The 13,894-nt window shown below is 35.7% G+C and overlaps 2 protein-coding genes across 5 annotated transcripts in view; one reads left to right on the forward strand and one right to left on the reverse strand.

Moving 5' to 3' along the window:
* The window catches only part of LOC127451449 (potassium voltage-gated channel subfamily KQT member 1-like), a 56,623-nt gene extending 54,057 nt beyond the window's left edge, over positions 1-2,566 (forward strand). For 2 of the 3 annotated variants that reach the window (XM_051716174.1, XM_051716181.1), the window contains one exon: positions 876-2,566. In XM_051716174.1, coding sequence (XP_051572134.1) covers positions 876-1,097 — 222 coding nt within the window. In that variant the 3' untranslated portion in view covers positions 1,098-2,566. The remainder of the gene's footprint in view (positions 1-875) is intronic. The other variant, XM_051716190.1, reaches the window with a different exon arrangement.
* A 5,496-nt stretch (positions 2,567-8,062) lies between these two features.
* On the reverse strand, positions 8,063-9,523 carry LOC127411502 (cyclin-dependent kinase inhibitor 1C-like). 2 transcript variants are annotated; one of them, XM_051647151.1, is made up of 3 exons: positions 8,863-9,523; positions 8,668-8,761; positions 8,063-8,458 (listed from the first exon to the last, which is right to left on the reverse strand). In XM_051647151.1, coding segments are annotated over exons 1-3 (633 nt in total). In that variant the 5' UTR covers positions 9,401-9,523; the 3' UTR covers positions 8,063-8,457. The 2 variants fall into 2 exon arrangements, with proteins under 2 accessions (XP_051503111.1, XP_051503101.1); XM_051647141.1 differs by having other exon boundaries at positions 8,668-8,782.
* Positions 9,524-13,894: the final 4,371 nt, after the last annotated feature.

Raw genomic sequence — 13,894 nt, forward strand, 5'->3', positions numbered from 1 at the left:
AGGCACATAGACAATTGCTCTGCCATGACTTTAAATAGTTCATATATGGACTAAATACTTAATGATAAGTTAGTGGAGTCCTGAGAGGATAGATTTGCACCAAAGTCTTTCTAGCAAGTCAGTCCACTGGCGGCCATCTTTGGAACGCTCTTGAGAAGCTATTTCCAGTCATGAAAGTGCAGCAACTATCTACGTGAATGGGGGAACACTGAAATCTCCAAAACAATTGGTCAAGATTATGACCAAAGAACATATTTCAAATCTGCAGTCAAATCTGACAACAATGGAACCATGAATTGTGCTTCCTTACCTCAGATAATGCTAAAAAAAATTACATTTTATCTTTGTTTTATCTTATCTTCTTTATAAACGAAATATCATATAGATAATGCACATGCCCATTCTCGACAGGCGAGGTCTGTATCTAAAAGGTGATTGACTCTTTTACCTGTAAGGCGGGACTTCCTTTCTACATCCATTGACCATTGGGAGCTCAGTTTGTCCCATTAATTTTAATAGAAGTGGCCCATCTCTGCTAAATAGTCTTTTTTTGCACTCAACAAAATTATGTGAAATCACCCTTCAGTTTAAACAAATCAGAATGGCCTGATCGTTTTATTTAGCCGAAACTCTTTAGACTATTCATCATCATCTCTTTGATCAAACCAATTCATGTTGCCTAATCCCATTCACAATATATAGAAGAGTTGATGTGTTTGCCTTTGCTAGTCCATTTATACAGATGGGACATTTTATCATTTGTTCTTTTATGTTTGGTATTGGCAGATTGTCTGAAGTTTATGACATATGTAATTATGCAGGCACTGTAACTATGTTATTTTAGACAATGTTGTCACACACTCGTTTCTCCACAGATCACACACATGGACATGACACTCAACCGCATTGCTGAGTCTCTGAACCTCCTGTTGGTGAGAGAGAGAGAGTCGGATTTAGCCAGACGGCAGGAACGGGGTGGCAGCATCCACAGACAATCAGAAAACCAGGGCCTGACAGTGCCAGACAGGCAGGACAGCCTAACTTGCTACCAGCAACTCTCCACAGAGACCTTTAACCTCTCCCGTGAGGACAGCTGAGTGACTTAAGTTCTACAAAATCACAAAGTGCCTGATACTGGCTCAGTTTTGGCTTGAATTAATAAAGAAGGTTTTATTTTGGGTATAGGAACATATGAATAAAGCTCATCTCAGGTTCAGAGTTGGCTGTCCAGAGAATGTACCAAATAATCCTATTGATTTTACTGTAATTTTGTTGGACAGTTGGATTCCTTCTAAAGCAACAAGGCATGTATACATATTTTAGCATACAATTATGTAAGTATTATGTTGGCTTTTTGGTATTATCCAATTGATGCTTTCCTTTTATTTTTATTTTTTTTTTTTAAAAAGAAGAAAAAAAAAGAAGAGAATACTGGGCTCAACAATAAGGATGTCCCGCTGGCCCAGGGCCAGTGTGAGAGAGTTTCGGGCCAGTTGATGGAACTGCCACTTGCCCTGTTAGGCCAGTGCTGCAATGTCACTAAATATTGCATTCGCTGATCTTACTGTTGTTTTTATTATTATTATTATTATAAATTATCGATATACTGAGTATTGTTCTATTCAGTTTTAGCAGCATTGTGAGAGTCTTAGAAGCGTTAGAATGGGATGAAAATTATAAACCAGTCATTAATGTTTTGATTTGTATATTGTTTTCCAGCAAAGCTAGTTTTTGGTAAAGAAAACTTAACTTTAATGAAAAATATTATTCCTGGCACACATATACAGTACATTAGAAAAAAAAAAAAAAAAGAAAAGAAAAAAAATATATATATATATATATATATTGTGGAGAGGCCAGTGAAAATGTTGGCAGGGCAAGTAAAATCTGAACTACTGGCCTGACAGGGCTAGCAGAAAAAAAAAATCCTTACTGTTGAGTCCTGGAAAATATAATTTTGTGACTAGTTTGCCCTCTACCCTCTATATACGAATGTTACAAAGAACACATTATTCTGAAGTGTAATGAATTGACGTTTTTATTGGGTCAATGAATACTACTGAAAATTGACAGGAACAAAATATCCGATCCTGTTTATAAAATGCTAATAAACTGTTTAGAGGAGTATAGATCTGTGAATAATATATTGAATTCAGCTTCTTTTCACTTACCTCTGTCCTCCAAATTAAGTTTATATTTATGTCAATTCACAGATGTACAAATATGAATGTGATTTTTTTAAGTATCATATCTTTCAAGCAATACTACTGATTCAATTCTCCAGTAAACAGTTTCATCCAAACTGTGATTTTTATAAAGTACTGTTTTTGTTTTGTTTATTCACTTTGGCAAAGATGCAATACTGGCAAAAAAAAATTCTGGTTTTATCCTGAATAAATAACTTGTCGGTCCCTTCCGTCTCCTGTTTGCGGTGCTTTCATTTTCCCCATGTTTCCAAGGGGTCAAACATCTTCAGTATTCAAACACAAGTGTGTGGGCAACCCAGGTTTCCGCTCTTTACCTGCACCATCAGACCAGAATGGTGCTATTTATGCTTGTGTGGAGGCATTTATGGCATTCAGGAGCAGTTGCTACCCTTTTTCTAAAAGTCTTTCAGTGACGCTTTCATAATTCCTTTAGAGTATACCGACAGATCAATGACTTATGCAGCACACGACCATATGGGGAGCACTGTGACCTCTGATCTTATGACAATACATTTGCTCTCAGGGGTGAGGGGCGTTGTTGCTATGGGGATGACAACATGTGCACCCTCTGGCCTTATCTTGGGCAGGAACACGGCTGTCCACTCTGCCTTTGTTCACGCACAGCATCTCATATGGGCCATTGTCACCTGTAATATGTGCAACAAATCCGACATTCCATCACATACGCTCCTGAAAAGCATGACAATTTTGTCTTTCTTGACTTACCATTATAATTGAGTTCTAAGGATTATGCACCAGGAAAGGCAAAGTAGCAAACCAGGATATCCATTCACTCATAACCGTTAATGCTGACTTAATCTTTAATTGAAATAACCAGACATACCATGCCACTTATAAATGGTCAACCATAAGTAGACTAAAGTCCCAAATGGGAAGAGGAATAAGAAGAGTGCTTTCTACTCTTTAAAATATACCTCCTCATGGTAGGACAACAATGGAATCAACAGGACAACAGTATTGGCAAGCAAAACAGAGAGCAGGCCTGCAACAGAGGGGTCGGGCCCATATGCCAGCAGATAAATGATAAGCCTTTGTTATTCGTTTAAAAGGATGTACTGCTGTCACTGTCTCTGAGACTACTGAGCAAACTTTGGGACCAAATGCCATTAATTCAAGCTAGTGAACCCATAGAGGTGTATCCAGCCTTGAAGACACAGCTTGTCAGTGCCGCCACTAGTTTTATGGGGTTTTTGAGAGAAAGAGAAGCAGCTCAGAATTGGAAAGGGCTATAAAACAAAGATTGCAGGTGTTTATGTGAAAGAGGGAATAGCGATGTTGGGAGGGTCATTTCCTTGTTGTAGAAAAATAAATAAATCAATGAATAGCAATGGAAAGTAAAAACGTGTCTGTATTTGATTTTCATTTTTAATATTATTTTAAAACTGACACTTTGTTATATATATGTTGCCAGTTCTAGTTTGACTCTTTTTTTTTTTTTTTTTTTTTTTTTGGATAAAAGTTTTGGGGGGAAAGTTAGAAAAAACATTCTTTAGAACTGGCTCTGATAAATGAACTACTCAACAGTTATCATATTTATGTTTTTATCAGCAATACTTATAGTGTGTGCTAATGCAGTTCTTATATTCAGAAGTTTGCATTTACATCATTGCACAGAAAAGGAGTCAAAATCTCAAATTGGACAGATTGTATGGGCTGAATGAATGTGTCTCGCTGGGATTTCCTGATAAAAGTGGAGGTCCCATGAGCCTGACGAGGTAATCCATTTTCTCAGAAACCCAGCTGAGCTATAACCGAACATATTGGAAACCCTGACAATCTGGACATAATGATTTTAGTGTAAAAGCCCAAATAATGAGGTCCCATTTAAACCCTGGGGGATCCAATGTCCTCACATTACAAATCGGACAATTACGTTTATTAAAATCGTTTTTCATTAATAATTATGAGGGGTAGTACAGGACGTGGTGTCTAATAACATTTGGCCAATGATCGATGCTGTATAGTTACATGGAGATGCAGCTTTCGCAAACGCAATACCACATTTGATACAAAACTATTTAACAAACGGAACGCAAAAAAAAAGTCGTTTAGATCAATCGAAGCAGTTTAAACTGCTTGATAATGTTTAATGTGATGTCAAATTGCTTTCGCATGCTTACTATGTAGACCTATTTATTTTGAATGCCTGCTTCTAAAAAAAAAAGCCTTCGTTAGTGTTATTACAATTGTAGTTAATTATATGTACATGCATAGACGATGTTTACTCTATATTGTGCTACCCAACAATCTTTTCTGCGTTAAATTTGTTTCATCGTCTGAATTGCTGAATTGTGTTCAGTCGCTGGCATGACAAGACAGGCTGACGGATTGGAGTATCTCTGTTTTCTTGCACACGACTAGATACGGACTAGAAACAAAACCAGACAGGATTTGTGAGCACCGAGTGCTTCTGTTAGAGCACAAAGCCTCATTTGCAGGTGAATGCGATGGCACTCGCTTCGCCTTACGCCTTTAGCTTCCTTTGTTCCATTTCGCCTTTTTTTTTTTTTTTTTTTTTTTGGTGCCAGATGGTCATGGAAATGGGAACTCCTTTAAAGAAAGGCTATATCTGGAGAATCACTGGCACTTTTCACTATACTCTAAACGAAATTAGAGGAAATATTTGGGAGTATGTAAAATTAGTTAATTGTGCATATAATCTTATTTTATCAGCCCTTCCCGGTTTATTATGATCATAGTTCCAAAGAGTATTACACTGTAGAGAAAGTGATCTGCAGTTTTTACACTGAGATTTATTTGGTTTGATATATACAAGTTGCTTTCATTGGTGTAACCTAACGTGGTCAGGCTGATTTCCGTCATATTAAATAAGCTAATAATTTTGACTGAACAAAACTAGTTAACTTAAATGATACTGCGTGGAGCACTTTTTAAAACCTTGTTACAGTGTAGGCCTGCTTTAATTACACGCCTGTGATTGTTCCTAACAGTATTAGGCTACACTTGTAAATACTAGTTGTATCAAATTAATACAAATAAAAAAATAGTTGACTCAACTTAAGCTTTATTTTGACTATTCTTCAGAATCAGAATCAGAATGAGCTTTATTGCCAAGTATGTTTACACACACAAGGAATTTACACACACAAGGAATTTGTCTTGGTGACAGAAGCTTCCAGTGTACAACAATACAAAACAGCAACAAGACTTTTAAAAAATATATTAAAATTGAATAAAAAATAGATAAATATTGAAAAGAAAGTATATATAGAATACACAATAGACAATATATATATATATATATATATATATATATATATATATATATATATATATATATATATATATATATATATATATATATATATATATACACACATATATATATATATATATATATACATAAATATATACACACACACACACACACACATACATACATACACACACACATACACACAAACACATACACATATACACATATATGAATATATATACATACATACACACACACACATATATAATATATATATATATATATATATATATATATATATATATATATATATATATATATATATATATATACATACATACATACATACACATACACACACACACATACACACACACACACACACACACACACACATATATATATATATATATATTCATACATACATACATACACACACACACACACATACATAGTACAAATCTAAATACAAATATGTTATATACAGATAGTGCAAGGGAATGTAATGGCAGAAGAGATAAGATGTGTTGGATAATATAAAAAAAACTAAGCTGTATATTGCACATTAATTATTGCTCAATGGGGCAATTTAACTGTTCATGAGATGGATAGCCTGAGGGAAAAATCTGTTCCAGTGACTGACGGTTCTGGTGCTCAGAGCTCTGAAGCGTCGGCCAGAAATCAACAGTTCAAAAAGATAGTGGGCTGGGTGAGTGGGGTCCAGAGTGATTTTTCCAGCCTTTTTCCTCACCCTGGAAGTGTACAGTTCTTGAAGGGGTGGCAGGGGGCAACCAATAATCCTCTCAGCAGTCCGAACTGTCCTTTGTAATTAAAACTTACTAGTTTTAATTAAGTTACGTTACCCTCTAAAACTAAAATTAATAACAGAGACTATTTATTTAGGAGAGACAGGCCACTTCTATTAAAACTAATGGGATAATTGGAGCGCCCAACACTCAACGGATGTAGAAAGGAAGTCCCGCATTACAGGTAAAAGAGCCAAATCACCTTTAAGATACAGACATCACCTGTCAATCAACTTGAGAACGCGCATGCGTATTAACTATTTTTCATTTATTTATTTTTTTTAGCATGAGGTAAAGAATCACAATTTATGATACCAGGAGGGCCGTAGCTAATGGGGTGAAAGGTGATAACGATTCTAGGGACTCGTAGGTCCAGGGAGGGCCCACAACAAATTTTAAACTGTATATTTTCATATGAAAGGGGCCCAGAGCAAAATACAGTCAGGGGTCCCAGAATTCCTTGCTATGGCCCTGGATACCAGTATGTCAGATTTTGCTGCTGATTTAAAATATGCTCTTTCATCGTAATCTTGACCAACCATTTCTGAGATTTTGGTCTTTCTCCATTTAAGTAGATATGACTGGAAATAGCCTCCCGAGAGTGTTCCAAAGATGGCCGACAGTGGACTGACTTGCTAGAAAGACTTTGTTAATAATCAAGTGTTCCTAATTAAACAGTACTTGAAATGTCACATTTTGGAATCATAATTCAAATGTATACGTTTTTAAACTTTTGGCTTCAAGTACAACTTACTCAAAATTATCAAGTACAAAATTGCTGCTCTGTGGGACACCAATAAGCCCTTGTGCTTGAAGAAATGATGTATGTTCGCAAGGGAACTTGCGGAGAAATATATTAATTGTTATTAAGAAATAAATATAGCCTAGATTTATTTCTTATGACTCTTGTTGTTGTTTTGTTGTAGCTGGTTGATATGTGACTGGTTGAAAGTCACCATTACTTGACATGTAATTGTGATTGCTGTTATTCGTTAGCCTAAAGTAAAACTTGATGGATACTACATTGACGGAGGCAATGACATCATTTAAGAGCTATTAATATGAGCAAGTAGACATATGGCTACTCAACAACCAAATGAAACGAAATGTATTTTGTCAACCAAAAATATATATATATATATATTGTATTGATATCAAAGTTACATATACCTAGATTTTGAGCACAATTACATTTCATTTTGTTCAATATATTTGATGTATCTTTTTGTTCTTGTCTCATTTTCCATACGCTTTCCCCCTGGCTCAGTGACATTAAAGATTTGGCGTGTGGTGGTATATCTATAGTAAATGTTATTCACTGATAGTGTGTAGGTAGGGGGAGGGGAGGCAGGTGGTTGGCGTGTAAATAGAAGGAGCCCATTTTGTTCAAGTCTTGGTAAGTGTTTCATTAGCGGGATAGCTGAGAGGGTGCTGAAAATGAAGGTCTTATGTGGACAAAGCGGGGTTCCAAGGGCACCTGCCTCCTTCATAATGGAAAGAAAATGGCATTTAAATCCTCCCTATAGCACGCAGCTGCCCGCATATCCCTCCCCACAAACACTGAGGGCGGAACAGCTGAGGCCGTCCCGTTTAGAGGCCAAACTTTACACTTTTTGTCACCGGCAAAATGCTGACGCCCCAAAAGTGTTGGGCAAACATTTTTCTGTCGTTTACCCACATCCCATCCATTATCTCATGCCTCTCTGTGTTGAAATGTACTGTAAGAGTACATACACAAACACAAGTGAATACGACCAGGTTAGCAAAAATATAATTTAATTTACATTTTGATTCAAAGATACAATGCGAGCTACAGAATATATTTTCGAAACACGGCTCAAAAATATTCTTTACATGATGCTGCAAATTAAACACAACATAAAATATGGGCGAAATAATCAAATCAATAACAATAGCTGTAAATAATAAAGTGTAACAAACTATCAATGAAACATAAATAAAATAAGTTAGTAGAATATTTCAAAAGAAGAAAATTCTAGTCTATTTAGAGCAGTGTGGCCTAGCTCTCTACACAATTAAAACAAAATAAATATAAAATTGCACCGTTTAGATACTGTAACACTTCAACAAAGTCTCTTATTGCTGCATGCATCTGAGTTCAAGTTTCGTCCACTTAATCGTTTCCTTTCATCCGCTCTGCAGATAAACTCAGGTGGACTGCTGTATTTTCAGTGGAGTGCAAACATCTGTAAAGCAAATAAAATGACACAAAATTAAAAAAAATAAATAAAATAAAATAAATTCCACCCCAAAGAAACAAGCATTTGACATAGACGTTAAAATGTTAATTCAACTCTTGAGAAATGATCACGACATTTCGCGTCATCAGAAAAATACAGACAAAACGATCACTACTAAAAAAGGAAAATCACAATATTTGATAGCCTATACGTACCATCTTATTGTTTTACGTGGCGTTACTTCGCGGCTGGCGGATGTGCGTTCATCCTGCTTGGACTCCAGGGTCCTTTTTCTCTTCGGGAAGAAGTCTGATGGCAAATCATGATCTGCTGTTAGACATGCAGTTTACATTAAAATGAAACCCATTTGAAAAAGCTGAGACATGTAAATGCAGTTGTAGGGTATTTACCTGTAATTGGAGGTGGGCTGTTTCTGGAGGACTCTGGCGTGAATGTTCTTTTTCGTCTATTTCTTACGAATACAGAGGGAGCAGGTCTTGAGTTGAGAGCACCGGAGTGATTCTCCTGGTTAAGCTCGTTGGATCGACTCGGCATGTCGGCAGATTCTTGAACCGGACCGCTATCCGTTATCGATATCGCATGAAATCCCCAGTCAACGACGGATGCATCTTCTGTTGCATTCGCAGACACCGCGGCCCGCGCTCTCTTATTTTGCATTGTATCCTTATAGAAAAATGGCAAACTGTCCTGTGATATCGCTTCCCATTCGTAATCTCCAGGCAATGGCGAGTTGGTCTCAAAGTTAAAATTCCACCGGCTCTGGTCTCGCTCGGAGATCTCCTGCAGTTTGAGTTTCATTTCACAGTGCAGTTCCTCGTGGTCTACGGGTCCGAAAAGGTTGCGACAAACCCTTGTCCGGGCGAGAAGGGGAAAGGTTCTCCGTGCAACATGACGCTCCGGATTGTTAGATATGTCCACGTTTGCCATGGTGCCTTTAAAACTCAGTGCGTGGAGACGGAAAGCGACGTTTGTTTGGTACTTGTTGTTTGTAGTCTGTTTATATCGGTGCCGGTGGTTAAAGCCCAGGGTTTGTACGAGCAAAGGCCTCCGATTGGCTAGATGGACACCTCTCCCTGTGTAATAAACCCCCCACCAGCATCAGCACTGTCACCTTCCCCTTCGAGTAGTGCATTTGGAAAACCAGAGTGCGAAAATTACGGCCCATCCACGAATACCAAGAAATAAGCTATTTTTTTTTTTAAAGTAATAATAATAATAATAATAATAATAATAATGTTAAATTTGTATAAACCGGGATATGTAATTACTGATGTTTAAAGTGTAATTTATATAGAACATAGAGAGAGCAACATCGATATAACAAAGCTGTCTTATTTAGAATAATCTATTTAAAACAAAGGATATAGATGCTTTGGTTTATCTATGTATTGCCAGATTTCTTACAAGTCTTGGCTATAAAAGAACTATTGAACATTTCCCCCGTTATTGACCAGTGGGGGGGAAATGAAAACCTTAGTGTGTTTGTAAAATCTTATGGGGTAAGTTGTCACTGTGGAACCATTAAACAGCAACATTTAAACAGAAAACAATTATAAAACACAAAACAATTCCTTAAACAACCATGTAAAATGTAGCTAACCTACAGAAATATAAAACCATTGTTTTTGCCAACATATATTGTAACTATATTTGTTTTGAATATTGTAACACGTTACAACTTGCCCCGACCTAACATTTATGAAAAATACCCCTGTTTCGGTTCAAATCTACCTTAACCCTTAAATGCATGGTAATTTCCCCAAACACTCTTACATATTCAGATCTTTAGAGACACGGCACTTATATCTAACTGAAATGGATCTACAAAATGCCCAGATAGTGTCAAAATGTAAAAATATTTAATTAGAATAAGACAATTAGAAAAGAATCAAATAAAATATATTTTGATATATTTTGATGCTTTATTTTTCACAAGTTAAAGACATAATGCAAAAAATCAAGACAAATCAAGAACAGTATTCATTATTTTCACACTGAAATTTCATGAGATGCCACTGGCTGTTAAACACATATTGAGCTACACATGTGTAATGTGTGTGTAGCTTATGTGTAGCTTATGTGTATCGTATATGTATTGCACTTGTTGAGTCTAAATAAGATGCACAACTTACATTATTTCAGCAGTACACCCAAATGACACTAGTCATATCATACTGTTCATGTGTTGTACTTGCTATAGTTTACTTCAATGTTGTTTCTACGTCAAATAACAATCACTGAAACATCAGTGCCACCTTGAATAAGAAATAACAAGTATATTATTTATGTGCATATGCATATGAAATACTGATAATTCACCATTGTTGATAATTCATTGTTGCACAGAAAGTCAACATGATATAGTTTATTTGTATGAATATAGTGCTAATTTTTCTTGTAATAAACAAACAAACAAGAAAATAGATATCCTGTGAAAATAAACTTAAATAGATATGAAATAATTATAACAAATATAATTTATGGAAGAGCAAAAAAAAAAATAAATAAAAAAAAAATAAAAAGTCACTCTTACACACACCTTGGGTCTCTAGAGATTTTTTACACTTTTGGTACTTAAACCATTATTACAAAATTTTCATTTTTGCAATTTTGGCATTTTTTTCCTGTGTCACACTATTAATAAGACATAGACTGAAGAATACTAATGAGGTGTGGGCACAACTGCAAAAAAAATGGATGAGGTACAGGTGGTGGAATGAGGTCTGGGGTCACTAAAGACACGAGGTATGCGTTTAAGGGTTAAATAATATAGTTGACACTTTCCTGAATGTACGCAAGTGTGGTTGTATTGTGTTCACTTGTTTACCAGACAAAAAATAAATAAATAAATAAAAAATAAATAAAAAAAATTAAAAACAATTATATAGCAAAAATTTGATAAAACTTGAACTTTTGAATTATTTTTTTGTAAATAAATATTGCATGTAGGCTACTTCACCCTAATTTATTTATTTGTATTTTTTTGCTCCAATAGTAAAAACATTCTGTGGCGCAAATGTTGAACTTTATAGCCTATGCTGTAGTCTATAGAACTGCTAAATACTTTTAGCTCGAACAAATATGGAAAACCATATGTTGTCAAATACCAAACTTCAAAAACGTAGAATTTGGTTATATTATATTTAAAAAATAATAAACTTTAAATTTAAATTGAACACCTAAATCTAAATGATAAATATAAATCTATGCGTTTTATCAGAATTGAGAGCAAAACGCCAATTTTCTGATACCCTGGGCGGAGTCAACCTAATTGCGCGCGAACCTCCACCGACGCGATGACGCGTGGATGACGTCAGGCTCACCGGCGAGCTAAAGAAGCGATACTCATCACTGTTGGACGATGAGAATGCGTTTAAACGCCCATTGAGTGTGATATATGTCTCTCATTTGAATAATGATTAAGCGAGTGATTTTAATCATTTTACTCATGTTTAACCACGATTAAAGGCTCGACGTAATGGCATAGCTCATGGAGAATCCCCCCCCCCCCATTATACTGTATATAATATAGTGTCTTATTATAGCAACGGAAAAGTTAATGATAATATCGCTGCACACAAACGTGGCCGCTTAAATGTAGTGTCCAGTGCAGCCTTGCATTTTAACTCTACGTGTTTACACTGTTTAGGTATTTATAATAACAACATTTCTCTTTAAATTGAATATATGGTTCTTAAATAATTAGATCACCCTGAAAGTTTAAAATATGTTTGAAAAATTCCTTTTAAAAACGATTAGGACCTTGCTGCCTAGTCAGTCATCATGGATTTCAGATCTGCTTCAGTTGCCTTCATGCCTTCCCACCTCATATACTGCATATTGCCGTATACTGCCTCCTAAGGTAGCATGTGCCCGCTGCGCATTCGTGTAATAGTTTGCTATGAGTTGCTGACACCCCGTGGCTGATACAAGTAACTACAATCGTTGCCACTAAAATAAACTCCGTAGATGTTGTCTTCAACCGAAAACGAGGCATCTTACTTGCTGCTCTGCTGCCTAATCAGTTAATGGCTTAACAGCGTTTTAACTTGAATGAAAGTTAAGAACAGGTTGAAAAGCACCTTATTTTCATCCTGCCTTCGTACACAGCCTCCCAAGGCAGCATTTTGCAGTTTTCGGACGCAACCAAGGTCTCAAAAACACCATCTCCATTTGGTGACAAAAGTTAATTTTTATGCCTTCTTTTAGCTTCTAATGTGTCCAAAATTGTAGTTTGTCGAAATCGGAGAATTCTGAATCTGTTAAGAAGCCTTCATCTTAACAAAAGCTATTTTTAGCACATCATGGTGCGTTAATCACCCACATTTGCTTTGATCAAGACCTCCGGAGGATTTTTAAATCAATCAAATCAAATCAAATCAAATCACTTTATTGTCACACAGCCATATACACAAGTGCAATGGTGTGTGAAATTCTTGGGTGCAGTTCCGATCAACATAGCAGTCTTGACAGTGATGAGACATATATTAATTTACAATAAACATCAGATTTACAACACAATTTAAAATCTAATATACACGTAATTACACTCAACAATATACAAATAATAACATACACTGTACAGTATACAATACGCACAATATAGATACACATTATTCAATAAAAATAAAAATATATAAAAAGTATATATAGTATATATAGAATGTACAGTATTGTACTGTATTGACATTCAGGCTGTCAGTTGATAGTAAGTTGTTCAGAGAGAATATAATATAATAATAATATAATTTATGACAGTCTGGTGTGAGATATAAGAGTAATAAAGTGCAGTGCTGATGTATTTGATCGTGGGAGATCAAGAGTTCAGAAGTCTGATTGCTTGGGGGAAGAAGCTGTCAAACAATCAAGCCTTTTAATTTTTCATGATTTTTAAAGTCAGAAAGCAAATTCTCGCAGCATGAACTATACAAAATAATAGGCCTGTAAGCATTGAAAATAACCCTAAAAAGGCTTTTGTATTGTGGGGGAGACAAACATTTTAGAGGCTGGGGAGAAAAATATTGAAAATGGATACCTGCAAATACTAAGGACATGTAACTTTATAAAGTTTGGCATGAACTCACAATCTTTATCTTAAAGTAATATGGCAGCATATATATATATATATATATATATATATATATATACACCAATCAGCCACAACATTGAAACCACCTGCCTAATATTCTGAGTAAATTCTAGAGACTGTTGTGTGTGAAAATCCCAGGAGATCAGCAGTTACAGAAATACTCAAACCAGCTTGTCTGGCACCAACAATCATCCATGCGATTATCTAATCAGCCATTCGTGTGGCAGCAGTGCAGTCCATAAAATCATGCAGATACAGGTCAGGAGCTTCAGTGTTTAATGTTCACATCAACCATCAGAATGGGGGGGGATGATCGCAGTGATTTGGAGCGT

This window comes from Myxocyprinus asiaticus, chromosome 2 (genome assembly GCF_019703515.2).
Source record: "Myxocyprinus asiaticus isolate MX2 ecotype Aquarium Trade chromosome 2, UBuf_Myxa_2, whole genome shotgun sequence".
NCBI classification, from domain to species: domain Eukaryota; kingdom Metazoa; phylum Chordata; class Actinopteri; order Cypriniformes; family Catostomidae; genus Myxocyprinus; species Myxocyprinus asiaticus.

Coding starts and splice junctions, on each gene's coding strand:
- LOC127411502 (XM_051647141.1), bottom strand. CDS start 9,400: ATGGCAAACGTGGACATATCTAACAATCCGGAGCGTCATGTTGCACGG. Junction 8,783..8,862: donor CAGCCCACCTCCAATTACAG/GTAAATACCCTA, acceptor CATGTCTAACAG/CAGATCATGATTTGCCATCA.